Source organism: Labrus mixtus, chromosome 22 (assembly GCF_963584025.1).
Source record: "Labrus mixtus chromosome 22, fLabMix1.1, whole genome shotgun sequence".
NCBI lineage: Eukaryota > Metazoa > Chordata > Actinopteri > Labriformes > Labridae > Labrus > Labrus mixtus.
The window spans coordinates 19,709,708-19,728,930 of NC_083633.1; the positions used below are offsets into that span (position 1 = coordinate 19,709,708).

At 44.7% G+C, this 19,223-nt stretch overlaps 1 protein-coding gene across 1 annotated transcript in view; it reads left to right on the forward strand.

Annotated features, from left to right (window-relative positions):
• Window positions 1-942: 942 nt before the first annotated feature.
• The window catches only part of usp6nl (USP6 N-terminal like), a 71,810-nt gene continuing 53,529 nt past the window's right edge, over window positions 943-19,223 (forward strand). The window contains exons 1-2 of the mRNA XM_061030361.1: window positions 943-1,119; window positions 8,187-8,294. Of these exons, the coding sequence (XP_060886344.1) occupies window positions 8,291-8,294 (4 nt within the window). The 5' untranslated portion in view covers window positions 943-1,119; window positions 8,187-8,290. The remainder of the gene's footprint in view (window positions 1,120-8,186; window positions 8,295-19,223) is intronic.

Below are 19,223 nucleotides of genomic sequence, written 5' to 3' on the forward strand. Positions count from 1 at the left end.
TGTTTAAGAGGCTGTACAGAAATGATAGTTGATAGTAGAAATGACAGTTCACTTCATTTGTCTGTCTACTCGCCGTTATATTGAATAGTCTCTGCTGATAACATGTCTGCACTCCTGCACTTTAACTTCTAGTATCACTGAGCAGCTCCTTCAGCAGCAGACTGAGACACCCACCCTGCAAGACAGAGCGCTACCGCAGGTCGTTCATCCCATCTGCCATCAGACTGTTTAATCAGACTCTTTAACAGCATCACCACCTCATGCTACACACTGTGTGTGTTTTATTAATAACAATAACTCTTTCCAGTGTAGATACTGTGTAATCTTCCATTGTTGTATTTTTTTTTATTTAACTGATGTAAATATGTTTGATTTTTAACTTCTATTTTTATTTTTAATAATTATATTCCCATCTCCTGTTTTCTTGAGCTGCTGTAATGCAAAAATTTCAATAAAGTTTATCTTTATTGCACAGCTCCCTATGTCAGTACTGTCCATTTACAACTCTGTTTTTGCGTTTACATTTAATCTTTCATATTTAAGACTAGTAATGCTTAGTTAAATCCTGGTTGTATATATTATCATTCTTAGTTTTGATATTTTTAGTGCTTATTTACTTTGTATTTAATATTATATTGTGTTTAGATTTGCTAATATTGTGTGTTTGGATAACCTGCTGCTGTAACGCCACAATTTCCCAGTTTGGGATCAATAAAGTAATTCTATTCTATTCTATTCTATTCTATTCTATATAAACAGGACTCGGGACCTGTAATTAATTCATTATTTATAACAGATATAAAAAATTAAAGATGATAATTAAAATGTCACAGTGTGTTTTGGTAACAGTGGGTCATGTGTAATAATGAGGACTGTCGCAGGCTGGACTCAGCAGCAGCTCCATCCTCCTCCGCCCGGTGAGGTCAGATGAGCCCGGCGGGCGGCGCATTGCTACCTGGCTGGGATCCTGCAGCTCGGCTTCCCACACACAGAGAGTTTGAGAAGTGCTCCTCTGGACTTCCTGGTACGGGACCATGGACGTTTACGGCTCCAGTTTGTCCGGGGAAATACTACCTGCAGCGATGTGATCGAGGAGGACCCCGTCGAGTTGAGAGCAAGGTGAGCCCTCCGGTAGTTTTGTTAGCGGGCGGATGGAACTTGTCGAAGCCCGTGAGATTGCATCTGTCAGCGGACACGGTCGCGTTTACTGCGGGGGCTGAATGACGGTTTGCTCATTAACGGTAGCTTTTTCAAAGTGAAACCGGACATGGCGTCGCGGGTTTTGGGACTTTATCGGACGGTTTTGTGGAATTATTTACGTAGTTGTGCGTTTATCAAACATGATTTAATGTGTTTTATCATTGTAAACTTTGTGCTTATTTGTATTCACCGAGGCCTACCTAGCCAAACCCACCAACGGTAAGCTAGCGCTGCTTAATAAGAGGACTTCCGGTATCGTCTTACAAAGTAAAAGTCTTATTTATAACGTAACGTTCGTGGAAATTAAGATTTTGGACGAGGAATACATGGACAAATCTGTTTTAAAAATTACATTAGGCGTGTTTATATGAAGCGTATTAATCCCAAATACTATTTCCCACACGGAATTAAAATTTTGTTTTCCAATTTCTTCCTTTTAGTTGATACCAACATTGCAAACATGGGTGATAACAATCTACGATATTGTTCTTATTATGAGTGTTTCACATTATAATAAGTAAAGACACAATAAGGGAATTAAATGAGCTTAAAGTGGTGGCTAGAACATAGCACAAAACATAATTCAAATTTGAGATAAAACCAAAAAAACGTCTTTTACAACGTCAGTGTACGGTGATATTTTATTTGATCGGATAAATATAATGGTTTGAGATGTTTAGTCACGCTAACTGGTATATTTAATGTACTTTATCATTAAAAATGTAATCGTAACAAGCTGCCCGGTTTTTATTCCGTGAGTCAGGTCGATGTACTTCCGGTCTCTTTTCGTCTGAATGTTTAACACTTGACGCCTCCGAAACCCCCAAGGCAGCCTCCTGCAACGGAATCAATGCGGCCGGAGCGCCAATCGCGGCCTGTCATTGGCTGTCGCCCCGAGCTTCCAGACTCCTGATTGGCTCTCACGATCTGCCACTCACTTTGACGAACTAGAAGCTGCTACTGCTGCATTTGTACTGTAGCTTTTAAATCAACCGAAAAAAGCAGAATTTAAGTGGACACAAACATGTTTCCGTGGATACTTGATTTTAGTGGTTGTTTCAAATAAAGTTGAACATTATGTTTTCTTTCCTGACTCACGAGAGAGGGGGTAGAGTTACCTTTGTGGCAAGGTACGTTAAGCTAACCGAAACTATCCCACAGACGGATGTGGGGTGACTTAGATGTCAAAATAAAAGCTTAAAACGTGTCAATTCCATATGTTTTTATATGACTATAAGCCATACACTTTACTTTTTACATCCTTAAACATTAATATTCAACCCCTGCAGCTTGTAAAATGTTATATTAAACACACAGATTATGTGTACTCTGTTTAAACAAATAATTAAGCACCAACGTCTGGTAAACACAATGACGCTTTCATGCCTTTATAGGAGCATTTCAACTCATTTTTTCACGTGATGTAATGACATTTTCACACTATAAATCCCACTGCATGCTCTTTAAATACATATAAGCCCTTATAAATTCATATTAGAAGTGTACCTAAAGAATATTTTATTTTTTTGCTGAACATTTGACAGGAAGTCCTCATGTTACGTTGCTAACTTGACGATGGTGTCTCCCCTCTCTATCCTTCCTATCCCGCTTCAGGATAATGCGGCTTATGGCTTGTCAGGAGCTTTACAGTTTCCAAACACAAGGCGTGTATAGCAGAATTTAAAGGAGCTTTTTTTAAGAGCAAAAACATGTTGATGTGTTGTGAGAAAGAGAAAATGTTGTGGACTTTTAGTATGACGCAAAACAACCACAAACCAAGTGTTAAATCCTGAATATAACACGTGTTTTCTGCAGGACCTTCTCTTGTTGTCATGTTAAAAAGTTGTCTGCAGCCCGAGTGTGTGTAGAGGTTGTTTTGAGTGAAATGAGCTGGATGTCAGGATGTGTCAGGGTCAGAATATTCTCCTTATCAGCTGTTACTTGGAGCCATTGTGTCTTTTCTGCTGCTGCTGCTGAGTAGCTTTTCTGGGATCATCCCCCCTATCCCAGCTCTGATACAGAAAAGGAGTCAGTCACTGAAGGACGTAAGGGCGACCATCCTGCATAAGGAAAGTCCTGTCACCCGACAGCACTTCTATAACTAATAAAACAAAGATGTAACATCAGATATAGGTGGTAGAGGTCATCTGGCTTTGGGCCTGGATTGTAGTATTAGATTTAAAGTGTGTAAAGCTGATTATACCCTCTGTAGTCTTAGTGCCCCCCCTCCTCCCGCCCCCTCAAAGTAACGAGACAATTTTCTTGTATTTTCTTTCTAAGCATGACGTTCACACCTCGCTGTGTTTCAGTTTTTTCCAACGTCTGATGAGTGTTTGTGCTACAATGTGCCGATACACCACTGTTCAACACTTGACCTTTTTTTTTTTATCACACACCCTCCTGCTGGGTTCTCTACCTCGTCTCTGTGCTGTGTGGCATTTTAGAGACAGAGGGAATGTGAGCCCCCCCCCCCCTCCTGCTAAGAATAGTTAACTACAGCCACAGATCTCCCCGGAAGAATTTATTTTGGACTAACTGTAACAGAGCAATCACACTTGCAGAATGTGAACGCAAACAGACACATTTTTCGCTCTGACTTCACCCAGAGTTTCTCCTGACAGACGACCCCCCCCCCCCCCCCGCTGATGTGAGAACGCAGCAGGATATTATCTGGAGAATTCACCTCGAGCCAACAGGAGGGGAGTCTCGTTTCTATACTGTGACTGCTGCACGGTGAACTTCTTTTTTTTACTTTTTTTAAGATTTATTTTTGGGCCTTTTTTTGTAGAGATAGGAGAGTGGATAGAGTTGGAAATCAGGAAGAGAAAGTGGGGAATGACGTGCGGGAAAGGTAGCCACAGGTCGAATCTGAACCCGGGCCGCCCACCCTGAGGACCACAGCCTCCATACATGGGCCGCGCACACCAACCACCGCCTCACCAGTGCCCCAGCTGGTGAACTTCAAGGTGTTTTGTGTGTTTAGTCTGAAATTCAGAAATCTTAAATCTTGCAGAGAGAAAGGGAGGAATCCTTCACATTCTTCGAGCTGTAACCGGGGAATATTTGTTGTTTTTGATTTATATACCACTATAAAAAATGGATTTTGAAATAGACATAGTTTCAGTAAGCTGTCCATAGTCAACCTGTCAAATACATGACCTTAAACAGGAAGCTACATTTCAGGATTTTAAAATCTGTGTCCTCTGCCGTCCTCGTCTGGCCTTTATAAAAATGTAGGATTGGATTTTCACACGGCTACCTTTGCTGAGTCAGTTTTGTTGAATCCTTGCCGTGATTTGGTTGAATTGGGTAAAGCACAGAAAATGTCGGACTAAAGAAACGAGTTGGTGTAGGAAGCAGCTGCTGGACGTGTCTCAGTGACAGAGAGGAAATGGAATCGGCCCCGCCGCCGTCGTCGGGGTCAACAACCACAAATGAGTTCATCTTCTTTCTTCTGTCTCGATCTCAGCGTCTGCACAGCCTCTGCACAGAGTCAGTGTGTGTGTGTGTGTGTGTGTGTGTGTGAGAGAGAGAGAGAGAGTGTGTGTTTTCTTGTTGCTCTATTGTCACGCTGCACATCATCAGGTGGCGTTCTGAACTCAACAGCAGGATCTGTCAGACAGAGAGAGTCCGTAACATAGCAACAGAGACTTTTAACCGTTTCTCTCTCCGTCTGTGTCCCTCGGCTTCTCGGCTTCTTGTTTCCTGTCTGATCACACGTACAGATACCTGCAGCCACTCAACCAAAAAACAAGAAGAAGTTGCATCAAAGTAACGTCCATTGTTTTATGACTTTGATTCCTCTTCTATCACGTCGCGTTTCTAACTTTTTGCTGGAAAACCAGAAAGTCCAAAAATGACACAAAACAGGAATTCTAAAAATCAATTTAGTGATGCAAAACAACAACAAAAAAAAGAGAAGAAACAAATACTTGGGAGTCTGCAACAACTTCTAAAAGACGAATAAAAACTGCAATGAGAATGAAAACAACAACCAAAAGAGCTCAACAGCTGATTCTGGACTCCTCTGAATAACAGAATATCGAGTGGGACTTCAATAAAAGTCGATCTCGTGCACCCTAGTTATCCACCACTGTTTTCATTTTTTCCTGTGCCCAGCTTGGAGAACCTGCTGTCAGCTGCAGCTTTAAATCTGCGGTATCCAACCTCCTATCTTACTCTCAGCATGAAAGATAATCCGCTTCTTTATTCCCCCTGAATCTCTAAAGTGTTTATTTGATATTAAAAAAAGGCAGCGCAGGTCTCAGACTGCTTTTCTTAAAGCTCACTGAAGTGTGTCTGAATGTGCAGGTCAGCTGAGGTCTGCAAAGGATTCCAGTCCAGAGCAGCAGATTTCAACTGACTACCCAAGGCAGGCAGCCCACACACATACCAGACACACACACACACACACACACACACACACACACACACACACACGCGGGGTATCTGCATTCCCTCACTGCTGTCCAGGCCTTGGCATTGTTTTTATTGGCCGTTGATCCTGGCTCCGTCCAGCACTCTCTCTTTTAATGCCCAGCTTCAGAGCAGCAACACACAACACACAACACACAACACACACACACACACACACACACACACAGCAGATGCTGAACCGTCCTCCTGCCTGTGTGTGTGAGCTGCGCTGGCTCGTGACCCTGCATCAGATGTAACTAACCTCATGTCCAACAAACACTCGGCCTGTTTTGGCACTTACGCTTTCACGGAGGCTGATGGAGATAATTTAGAGTAAATCTGCCACCAGCTGCCTGCTGTGTGTGTGTGTGTGTGTGTGTGTGTGTGTGTGTGTGTGTGTGTGTGTGTGTGTGTGTGTGTGTGTGTGTGTGTGTGTGTGTGTGTGTGTGTGTGTGTGTGTGTGTGTGTGTGTGTGTGTGTGTGTGTGTGTGTGTGTGTGTGTGTGTATGTGTGTATGTGTGTGTCGTGTCAGCGTGTAGTTAACACACTTCACAGAGCTCTCTAACCCAGGCTGAGGTTACACTGTAACTCATGGACACACCACAGCAGCAGTTACACATCCTCCCTCTCAGCCGCCGGCCTGCTGACTTCACAGAAGAGAACAAAAGAGAGTGTGTGTGTGTGTGTGTGTGTGTGTGTGTGTGTGTGTGTGTGTGTGTGTGTGTGTGTGTGTGTGTGCAGAGGACACACTCAGCTTCCTCAGATTGGTTTTTCTATATTTTCTGAATCTACCGCTGCAGAAATATTCTGGAGTTTAAGCAGAACTGAATGTGAGGATTATCATATTTTAAGCAGACGCTGAACATCTGGAAGCAATCTGCTGATCATTTCTGCAAATTCAACTTTTTCATCATTTTAATGAATGAAATGTCAAGTGTCTCCGAACAAGCTCTCAATCAAACCCAGAGAAATTTGAATGCATGTTTATCGTTGCCGTGGAAACGCCAGTCAAAGACTGCTGCTGCATGAGGCCCCGGTTCCACCAAGCGATTTTTTTCTTTTTCAGCAGGCAGTAGAGAGCGTTCACAGAAGAAAGCGTCCGCCTGGGGGAAAAAAAAAACGCGCTGCACCTTTTCTTCTTTTTTGTTTGCGTCCGCTCCGAGCACAGATGTAGATTTTAAACAATCTAACTGAGTGATAATAAAAGGAGCACTTCTATTCTGAGATCATCCCCGTCCGTGTGAACAGTCGCTGCCTGGTAAACCGACCCCAGCTCCTCAGTAACGCTGCGTTAGCTTCACAGGTGGACATATGGCCGATCATCTAATCCCACACCTTTTAGCCTCCAAGCTAATAGCGGTTTCTCACAGGGCTCACAGTGCTCTTTAAGGTCTTTAAAAACCCACTTAGAGACTTAAATAATGTGTTTGATTCAACTTATTGAATCTTTCCGTCTGTTTTCTGCGTCCACAAAACGAGCTGCAGCTGCACTTTAACTCCGCTCCATAGTTTTCTGACTGTTTCAACTCAAGTGATAATCATGGAGATAATGAAGGCCTCAAGGCGGTAAAAAAAAAAGCTCTAATTCCACCTTAAGAACGAAACGCCTCTCTGCTCTGCTGCTGCTGCTGCTCCGGCTTTCTGCTGACCGCTGCTGCTTTCCCCTCGCAGCCCCCCGAGGAGGATATCGAATCCTACCGGCATCTGCAGCAGCCGTGGCAACATAAAGGAAGAGGGGGGGGGGGGGGGGGGGCTTGATTTCTACATCACCTGCATCATTTACCCTCTTCCTGCCCCTCCCTCCTCCTCTCTCTCCTTCATCCAGCAGGCATCTGCAGAGCGATCAAATTACCCATTATTACTGCTCGCCATCATCAGATTACTGTTATTTAGCCCAACGACCGGGCTCATTTGGAGGGGTACACACACACACACACACACACACACACACACACACACACACACACACACACACACACACACACACACACACACACACACGCAAATGCAAACAAGGCTGCTCGTTTCCCTCGCCCCTGTGCCCTTCCATTTTCATGCCAGTGGAGATGTTAAGGAGCGGGGCCTCATCTTTAATCAGCTGTGTGTCGGTCCCTCTTAGTGGCATGTTATGAATAAATCTGTGTAACTTAGAAAGATAGTTTTCTATCCATTTGATCGTTGATTTTTCCATCTAGTTTATTGTTTAGTCTGTAAAATATCAGAGTGAGGTCCAGAACTTCCCATCATGTTGGATAGATTTGTCTTATTTTGTCTGATAGCGATCATAAGGAGGGTTAAGAGTGAAACATGTTCTCCTCTGATTCTTCTGTTCATGTTTGTGTTTGAGTGGAACAAACATTCATATCTACATCCCCAAAGTTCATCAAGCTGTCAAAGACTCTCCAATTGTGTTTTGGGGACTTTTGCCTTTATCACATCTGAAGGGAGACAGGAAATGTTTGAGGGGAAGGGGGGGGGGGGGGGGGGGCAACGACGACATGCATACAGCAACATTCCTGGAGTGTATAGATGTTGTTTTTGTTTATTTATTTTGAATTCCCCCTCCTCAGGTCATGAGTGCCTCGAGGAGAGACCCAGCGGAGAATAACCTCACCTGTCCAAAGCCCCGCCCCACCCGGGCCTCGCCCTGCCCCCCCACCCCTGGACTCCCACCATGAGTAAGTACCTCTTCCTTAAACATTTCCACTCCTTAACTCTCTCTCTTCCTGAATGTTTCAGGTCCATTCTTTACTGTCAGAGTCTTTTATGGATCAGAAATGTGTTTCTGTTTGGTGGAATCCACAGACGGGTTTGACTTTTAAGATGCTGGATTAGTTTTGGGGGTTTGCAGGTGCAGCTTTGGAGAGCTCCCTCCGTGTGTTTTTGAAGATAACTTTTTGCATTTAGCTTCTTATTTTTTGTGTGAGTGCTTCATGTGGGACGAGGATTTCAGAGGAGGGTCAGAGGGACCTGGATGCTCTCTTTTGCAGAACTCTTGCATTCTTCCAAGTGTTCAATATGTGGTGTGACTCTGCTCCCCCTGCCTTCCTCTGCACCTTCATCCTGCTCCCCCCCCGCCCCCCCACCCTGCAGCAGAAACATACGGCGCAGAGAGCAAGTGCTGCAACCCTCAGCACCCCATCACTCATCAATCACAACCGCAAGGCATGATGGGAGGGCAGATGTAGAGGGGCGTGCACTCCATCAGCTCCATCTACAGTATATACTTTATGTGTGGGAGTGTGTGTGTGTGTGTGTGTGTGTGTGTGTGTGTGTGCGCTGCATGTCAGTGTGTCTGTAATGGCACGGCCTCACATGTCGGCTCAGTGTGAGTCATCCAGCGAGGCCAGACTGCAGTATATTCTGTTAATGTCTCACACCGTCATACATGCGTGTAATACACACACACACACACACACACACACACACACACACACACACACACACTCTGCAGCAGGAGGTGGTTTGATGGTTTTCACGTCAGGGGGATGGGGGGGGGGGGTGTCCCGTGTTTCCTCTGAGCCTGTAATGTGCATCATGAGGCTTTTTCTCCTCATGAAGTGAAAACGTGTAAAATCACATCATCGTGCAGCTTCCTCGCTCTCATGCATCACACAAAAAAAAAGATCCCGATCTGAACTCAATCATTCTGAGGCAGATCCTGTTATGTAACATTGCTTTCTCTTTCTCTTTAAGCGACCGTGTTTACTCGGACTTCAGGGACGTTTAGAGTCAAGTTTGTTGCAGAGAGAAACGCCGTGCGGTTGATGTTTGGCAACTGTTGCATGAGAGGGGGAGGCGGCCTAAACATATAAGATTTTTAAGATTTAAGATTTACTTTTTAACTTCCATATTTGGTCCGCACCGGGACTTGAACCGACGACCCTCCGGTTCCCAGCCCAAATCCCTGCAGACTGAGCTTCTGCCGCCATATGAAGGCCCCGACTCACCAAGGAGACCGCCGGCCGTCCGGTCCTAGTCGCCCTGGTTCTTTGCAAAGTAAAGTCAGTATACAATAACGGTGTCACTGCATGGATGCAGGTTTGTTCACGTCTGCATGGCGTGGCATTGCAATGCATCAAAGTTCCATTTAGTTCAACACCCCCCTAGTGGCAGAATGTGGAATACCTCCCCCTGGTCGCTTGAAGGAGCTACAGCTGGAAACTGTTGCTCACTTAACTGAACAGAGGCCGTAAAACATCTGGAAAAGAGGACACAGGATGCATCTCAGTCCAAAGAGATCCCACACAGTGTTGGTACTTTGACAAATACATCGTCAACGACAGAAGAGGCCGACATGTGAGCGAGGTGTTTTCTCTTTTGATATCAGACCTCCTCCCCTCTCGCTTCACTTATCAGGTTTGAACAGGAGGCAGCAGCGTTAACTCTCTCTGTGCCGGGCGCCCCAAAGACATACAGGCAGTGTGTGTGTGTGTGTGTGTGAGAGAGAGAGAGGGCTGTGAGGGTGTGGATGTGTACACCAGGGGGGCTAGGACTGGGTTACCAGGCCAACCCAGCGCATGTGAGGGCGTTTACTGGAAGGCGATTGGATTAAGCCGGCGGAGGGGAGCGCTGAGAGCTTTAACCCGATTACTGCCTTTTTCTTTTGCACACTCTGCCGACCTCACACACACGTACACAAAAACAGGTGTGTGTGTTTGTGTGCAATACAGTATGTGTGTGTGTGTGTGTGTGTGTGTGTGTGTGTGTGTGTGTGTGTGTGTGTGTGTGTGTGTGTGTGTGTGTGTGTGTGTGTGTGTGTGTGTGTGTGTGTGTGTGTGTGTGTGTGTGTGTGTGTGTGTGTGTGTGTGTGTGTGTGTGTGTGTGTGTGTGTGTGTGTGTGTGTGTGTGTGTGTGTGTGTGCGTGTGAGCAGAGGTCAGGTGCTTGATCTGATTGATTGTGGGTGATGAAAATGGAGGAAAGCGTGATTGATGAGCAGGAAAAAAAAGCCCACGAGCAGCCTGGTGGTCTATGCAGTCACTGCTGCTCCCTCTGTTGGAGTGTGTGTGTGTGTGTGTGTGTGTGTGTGTGTGTGTGTGTGTGTGTGTGTGTGTGTGTGTGTGTGTGTGTGTGTGTGTGTGTGTGTGTGTGTGTGTGTGTGTGTGTGTGTGTGTCCCAAAGGCCCTTGTGCGTTACATAACAAAAATCGTTGTTGTGTTAAAAAAAACTTTGTGAAAGTAGTTGATTTGTCTTCCTGTTTTTAGGACTTTCTGTTAAATGTCGAATAAAATCAACAAGAGGCGGGGTTTAAGCCTCTTGACGAACCGTTAGATCCCGCCCACCTGTCAATCACGTATCGTTCATAAAATCAAAACAGACATGTACATAAACATAAACATGTTTATTTCTGCTGTAAAAGGCTTATTTTCCAGTCATGTGTATGTGACTTCCTGTGTTCCTGCAGCCAGCCTCTAGTGGACACTCGATGAACTGCAGGATTTTGCACTTCCACATTGGCTTCATTTTTTAAAGACTGGAGGTTTCTGATTGGTCTAAATTTGTCATATGTGCTTCGTTTGTCCTCAGCCATCGCCTTCATATGTGTTTAATCATTGATATCAACCTTTGATAGACCCCCCCCCCCTCCCCCCTCCCGCTCCCCTGGAGATGCTTGATGATGTTGATATCCTGAGATAATTGCCTTAATTACCCCCTGACAACACACACTAACCAGAACACACACACACACACACACACACACACAGCCTCAGGCCGGGAGCAGGGCGGGGTCAGCTTCCTCTTAACGAGGACTGATGATTTACTCCAGAGAAGAGAAAAAGAAGAGAACCAGAGCCGTCTCTGTGCTGCTCTTCTGATCTGTTCTCAGAGTGTTTTTGCGATCATAGGAAGGGGACGGCAGCTCGACCGGGATTATGATGACACAATCCATTTGCTGATTATGGTCACTGATTAGAAGGAGAATCTATTTTTGGTGGGTTCAGGGCTTTTATTTTGAAATCCTATATGTACAGCTTTGTGTTATTTCTTTGTTCTTGCACTACTTGGCAAAAAAATCTAAAATACCAATCAAGTCGCTGGTTGGTTATTTCTTATGTAGACTCACTGCTACTCCTGCGTCTTACCTCTGAAATGATCGAGATATTTTCAGGAGTGCAGATGTGAAAAAAAGGGTTTCAGACCTCCATGATCTTCTGCTCCGTCTGATCACAACATCTGTACATCGCTCCAGGCTGCTGAGCGTGACGATCATATTGATGTTAACTTGATTAGAAGGGTCTGTTTGCAACTCGGTCATTATATTATTGTATCTGCTAATAATAGTACGACATTATGTGACTCCCAGCTCGTCTGCTGATGTGTACAATTCTACAATTCACTTAGCAGACTCTTTTCTCCAAAGAGACGTACATCAGAGAGTAAGAACAACACAAGCAAGGATCTAGAAAAAAGGGAACAATGTCAGTAAGAGCAAACGATCAGCTTTGAGTCTGATTGGACACACAGGTGCTGACAGGAAGTGACCAGAGGCAAAGCACAACATTGAGGGCAGTTCTTGAGAGCTCTAATCAGTATAGAAACCATCTTATAAGTCGTCGTTATCAAACAAAAACCATCGTCATTACCATCATCATCATCAATAATATGGAGACCATCATCATTAAGTTAGTAGGTATTCATGAAAGAGCTGGGTCTTTAGCTTTTTCTTAAAGGTGCAGAGGGACTCTGCAGATCACATGGAGTTTGGAAGTTCATTCCACCACTGTGGGTGTTAAACCGAGTGATAAAAGAGGGAGGAGAGGAGGGTCATGAGGAATGAGGAAGAGACACATGAGCCATGTGAGCTTTTATAGGTGTTGTATAAAGACAGGCCGTCAGTAATGAGTCACAGTCTCTGTCAACAAGCAGCAGCTCAGAGTGTCAGCCACAGTTTGATATTAAGAGAAAGTATCTAGTTAATGTGTTCCTCTTTATGTGAGCTTCTCCCTGTGAGGCCTCGCTGGACTTTTCCCTCACAAAAACCAGAGCTAAAAACACCGAGGATAGGACTCGTCCCTTGGCAAACAGCCAATGAGAAATAAGAATAGATCTCTATAAATGAAACCCAGGATATTAAAACAAACCGCTCCTCCAAATATGGTCTCCTCTGGCTCCAGAAATCAAGATGAAGGGGGGGGGGCAGCCGTCAGGACAATCTCAAGGCGTCAAACTGACTTTAGGTTTCTAAATAAGCCTGTAGGCATTGTTGAAATTCCACTAAAGGCGCTGACACATGTAGCGGCGACGTAGGCCGACTGTGGCCTGATGATGCTTTTGTCTTGGCCAAAAAGTTGCACGAGATCACATCGCAAAAACCCTCTACCCTCTGCCAATGGAAGGCGTCTGATCCAACCTTCACAACAGGGTCCTAAGTCTCTGACTAGACTCTTCTCCTCTGTCGCCCCCCCGGTGGTGGAATGAGTCCCTCTGCACCTTTAAGAAAAAGCTAAAGACCCAGCTCTTTCATGAATACCTACTAACTTAATGATGATGGTCTCCATATTATTGATGATGATGATGGTAATGACGATGGTTTTTGTTTGATAACGACGACTTATAAGATGGTTTCTATACTGATTAGAGCTCTCAAGAACTGCCCTCAATGTTGTGCTTTGCCTCTGGTCACTTCCTGTCAGCACCTGTGTGTCCAATCAGACTCAAAGCTGATCGTTTGCTCTTACTGACATTGTTCCCTTTTTTCTAGATCCTTGCTTGTGTTGTTCTTACTCTCTGATGTACGTCGCTTTGGATAAAAGCGTCTGATAAGTGAAATGTAGAAGTCTATACGATTGACTTTTGGACTTTGTGTCTCTTATCTCACGCTGGTCTATCATGATGACTTCCATTGGACTCATATATTCTATGTATTTATGTCTTTGTGCAGCTTTTATGATGTGTATATATTAACCTGTGTGGTTTCTGTGATCCCTGTATGTCCACGATGTTCAACTTATTGCAACTTATGAGTCGTTTTTTCAGAGACTTAAAGTGTGTTTTCTCTTCTCTATTACCAACCTGTTACCTAAAATAAGTCAACAGCCACTCTTAAATGAACAGACATCACAGGATCCATTTTATTTTCTCAGTAAAAAGCGTCAAACTTTTCAACCTCTGAACTTGCAGGCAGGAGGTTTAAGGAGCGTTCAGGAGGCATGAATCCAATCTGTTCACCTGTCCTCTGCTTACTCCAGCACGTGTACACACACACACACACACACACACACACACACACACACACACACACACACACACACACACACACACACACACACACACACACGCTGTCAGAGGAAGAGTGATGTCATCGAGGTGGCCTGCCGGGCACAGTGTCTGGGTGTGGTGCAGGATAATTACCTCCTCTTCTCTCAAGTCTCATCTGGCCTCCATCTGTTGGAGCACGGTTAGCTTAGCCGCGGAGCTAACAGCTAAAGGTCTCTTTTTAACACCCGGCTAAGCCTGCAGAGTCTATTAAAAGTGGGCTGAGCGTGCAGCTTTCTTTTTCCAGCCACGACCTGGTTCATCATCATCATCGGACAGACTGACTGACGCGCACATTCATACATGGAAGCTGCTCAAAAAAAAAAAAAAAAAAAAGTTCTAAAGTTAGACAAAGAGGAGTTCTGTTGGGACGTTTGTGGTGGCAGACGGGAGCGTGTTATTAAGTGAACCACAGTGTCCCTGTGAACATGGCCCGACAAGCTCTCCAATCCCACTTCAACATGTTCAAGACGACAGCTTGCAGTGCAGTGCATGACATTCTCCACCCCGAGATCTTAGAAGAATAATAATAACAGACTTTATTTGACATGGACGTCACGACACATCGGACCAACCAGACGCATTGTTTAAGTGTTTTAACAAAGCTAGTTCTCAACACCGGTCCGCAGGAGGCTTCTGAAAGGAAACGTTTAAGATAAGGAGAGGATAAATAAATAGACATAAACTGTAGAGCAGGGGTGTCCAAAGTGCGGCCCGAGGGCCATTTGCGGCCCTTGAGGGGATTTTTTGCGGCCCGTGACTTCAAATGAAGAATCAGAAGATTTTATTGATTAAGATCGGCACATTATCTTATTTTTATTTTTCATGTTAACAAGGGCTGAACAATATTCATAAAATAGAAAATGTTCAGTAACATGTTGTTGTTGTTTTTTTTTTTAAATCTACAGCTTTTTACTATTTTCCACATTTTTTTGTAAATTATGAAAAAAAAACGTAAGCAAAGTTTTTTCAAACAAGCGGACTGTTGTTTAACCATTTAATGACCAAAAACATGAACCACGTTACAGACTTGATTCTGAGAAAAAAACAAAATATTTGATTTCTTTTATTAAAGGGTTTCTTCAGCGAGCCTTTTGATTCTGATCTACAAAGCCTTACTATTTTTTTCAACTATATTTTCAAAAAACAAAACCTGTGGGCCCGCGAGCGATTCTAACACGACAATTTTGGACCGCAAGAAAAAAAAGTTTGGACACCGCTGCTGTAGAGCAAATTCAGAGAGCTAGAGATATTCATGTGAGCGCTGCTGTTTTGATTTTAGCCGTCGTGAGTTGCTGATCCAAAGAGATGTTAGCAGCTGTTTGGACTGGAAATAACGCACCAACCACCGCTTGATGACGGCACATTCACTTCCTGTATCCTCCAGTCAGTGAGCGACATGATTTCTGATTCCAACACTGATAAAAAACACCAAAATATTCAGCATGGCGGCGTTGGTTTGTTGTTGTTATTTTTCCCCTGTAGTAGTGATGACATCACTCCGGGGTGTGAAATCGTCTTACCTCACACACACAGGCTCCACATACTTACGAGCCCCTTCCCGCCCAGTGACTCGCCGCTCATTACTAAGAAAGATCGGTATTTGTTTGTCGGGGAAATCTCCTGAGCAGCGGTTTGTTGTTGTTGTTGTCACACAGGTCGGGCAGGTTTATGAGCTTCCTCTTGACTCGTCGCCTGCAGCCTGCTGTGTGTGGATTTGAACTTGGAGCAGAGATGGAGGATTAAGATTGGTGCAGATTTCATTACAGATGACATGCTGTTTTCATTGATGCCACATCTAAAGTCTCCCACAGTCGGGGAATAAAGCAGCGTTGTAGTTTCTCTCTCTCTCTCTCTCTCTCTGGTGTGACATTAAAAAGCAGAAAACTTTAGGAACACTTTGGTTTCACTGCAGCAGCAAAACGCTCATAAAGCCGGTCGTGTTTACTCCCAGAATGCCGCTTTGTGTGTTTTCTACTGCAACTTCTCCTTCTTTTATTTTTTTTCACTTGCTGCTTTATTGGTGTGACACAGAGATTTTTCATAAACCTCCAAAGCAGAAGCTGACACTGGGGGGGGGGAACTGAGTGCAGAGAAGAAAGAAACAAGAATCGATTTGTTCTCTTCAAAGAATCGATTGACGTTTTCTTTAAAGCTAACATGACACGGCTGTGTTAGCGTGGGAAGCCGTGCTGGACCAATGTCTGCCACGAGGTAACAATCTGGTCTCTTTTTTCTCATAGTCCACTGCACAGCTTCACATTTCACCTTTTGGACATTTTGTGTTTTTTATATTTTACATTCTTAAATTCTATTTTATATATTGTAATATCTTCTTTTTCTGTATTATTTAAGTTGTTGTTAGTTCTGATTTATTTCCTTGTTAATTGTTTAGCACCAATACACCATGTCAAATTCCTTTATGTGTAAATGTACTCGGCAATAAACCCCGATTCTGATTTAGATTCTGCTGAACCAATCAGACGCCTCCCTGTGTCCCTGCTCGCTCTCTACCTCTTGCGTGCTCGAGCCCACACTCCGGCCTGACGCCTGGTGGACGTTCTGGGTTCCTCTGTAGGAATGTGTTGTGACATGTGGTTGGTACTGCCGCGGCCCCCTGGTGGGCCGTGTGGGTACTGCAGGCGGGCCGCGAAAAGAAACCTCCACCGATTTAAAAAAATCAAAGAAATATGACAATAATGATGATTCACCATGAGTCAACCCTTTAAGTGATTAGTAAGGCGTGTCATGACTATTCATGGACATAATGTTCAGTAAACATTGGTGTCTATCTTGCCATAATATCATTTTGTCACATCATATAATTTACAGTAACTGAAAGAGAGAGCTGTAGTCAAAACTTTTATTTTATAACGGGCCCCGGAGTCATTTTGTATTTCAAAGTGGGCCGCAGCAGTTTGAAGTTTGGGAAAGGCTGCTGTAGATCTACTGAATAAAAATCCCAAAGGTTTTGTAGCTATTGAACATTTCGACCAATAACTAAATATATATGAAAAGGAAAGTTCCCCCTCAATAAGGGGGTCTGGATTGAAACAAAGAAGTATTTTTCTGAAAGTCCAGCAGGATGTTTTTCATACGACATGAAGTCGTCTCTCTCTCTCTCTCTCTCTCTCCGTCTTCAAGGCATGCTGCTCCCGTTCTTCTTTCAAAGCATCTTCTTCCAAAAGTTCACTCGGCCTCGTGCGGCTTTGATCAGCACAGTTTTGCACAAACAAACGTCACATTGCCGCGTTTTCAAAAAAGGGAAAGTTTAAGCAAACTGGGACCAGAGCTGAATCCAGAATCTGTCAGTTCAAAGTGACGAGACGTCTCTTTGGTCTGTTTCACTTTTCCTGCTGTCCTCTTTTTCTCTGTTGTTCCGGCACGTTCTGCTTCATGCCAGTGTGTGTTCTGTGACGACTGAAGATAAGAAACTGTGTGTGTGTGTGTGTGTGTGTGTGTGTGTGTGTGTGTGTGTGTGTGTGTGTGTGTGTGTGTGTGTGTGTGTGTGTGTGTGTGTGTGTGTGTGTGTGTGTGTGTGTGTGTGTGTGTGTGTGTGTGTGTGTGTGTGTGTGTGTGTGTGTGTGTGTGTGTGTGTGTGTGTGTGTGTGATGCGGTGCCAGTGGTGTGCAGGAATGCAGCTCTTCCACCCTCCCTCTCTCTCTCCCTCTCCCTCTTCCTCTCCCTCTCTCTCCCTCTCTCTCTCCCTCTCTGTCTCTCTCCCTCTCTCTCCCTCTCTCTCCCTCTCTCTCTCTCTCTCTCTCTCTCTCTCTCTCCCTCTCTCTCTCTCCTTTCCTCACAGCGCTGAATGATGCTCGGATGTCATGTTTCTGGGGACGGGGGGGAGGCTGTGTTGAGTTATAGGACGGGTGAGGGGGTGAGTGGGTTGGGGGCGGGGGGGGGGGTTACAGGAAGGAAGCCGTGCTGGAATCTGATTACATCTCCCAGTAAACAGGGCAGCAGTAGGAAATGGATCCACGGACCCTCCTGTCCTCGGGGCATCGGGGCTCCACATTCAGATTTTATTAAATGTTAGCGAGAACACGCACATCCTGGTGCTTCACATACCTGAGCACATCCTCACCTGCACATTACATACTTATTAGAAAACTAAATTTAGTCCATGCTAGAGCTGCACCTCTCCTGCAGTTTGATTTGAAGTCGTGTTATCTGAGACAGTCAGAAGGAAAAACTCAATCACAAAGACGAGAGTGAAGGAATGTTTCAAAGTGAAGAGACAGAATGTTAGAAACCTTTCTGTCATTTTGTAAAATCTCTTCTGGTGTCATGTTGTAGTCAAGACCAAGACATACCCGAGACCAGAGTGCTGCGAGACCAGGACAAGACCAAGTCAAGACCAAGACCAAGACATACCCGAGACCAGAGTGCTGCAAGACCAGGACAAGACCAAGTCAAGACCAAGACCAAGACATACCCGAGACCAGAGTGCTGCAAGACAAGACCAAGTCAAGACCAAGACCAAGACATACCCGAGACCAGAGTGCTGCGAGACCGAGACAAGACCAAGTCAAGACCAAGACCAAGACATACCCGAGACCAGAGTGCTGTGAGACAAGACCAAGTCTAGACCAAGACCAAGACCAAGTCAAGACCAAGACTTTAGGGGTTGAGACCGAGTCAAGACCAAGACCAAGACATACCCGAGACCAGAGTGCTCCGAGACCGAGACAAGACCAAGACAAGACAAGACCAAGACCAAGTCAAGACCAAGACAAGACCAAGACCAAGACATTTAGGGGTTGAGACCGAGTCAAGACCAAGACATACCCGAGACCAGAATGCTGCGAGACCGAGACAAGACCAAGACATTTAGGGGATGAGACAGAGTCAAGACCAAGTCAAGACCAAGACTGAGTCAAGACCAAGTCAAGACCAAGACTGAGTCAAGACCAAGACCGAGTCAAGACCAAGACATTTAGGGGATGAGACCGAGTCAAGACCAAGTCAAGACCAAGACTGAGTCAAGACCAAGACTGAGTCAAGACCAAGACCGAGTCAAGACCAAGACATTTAGGGGATGAGACAGAGTCAAGACCAAGTCAAGACCAAGACTGAGTCAAGACCAAGACTGAGTCAAGACCAAGACCGAGTCAAGACCAAGACTTTAGGGGTTGAGACCGAGTCAAGACCAAGACTTTAGGGGTTGAGACCGAGTCAAGACCAAGACCATAAATATCTGTGAATAATCCTCATCTTGTGTTTAGGGGGCGTGTCCCTCGTAACCGGGGGGATAAAAACTTAAAAATACAACTGGAGTAAATACTTTGATCCCCTCGTGGAAACCCTCAAAGGTTCCTGACCGTTAGACTCACGCAGCTCCAGTAAACAG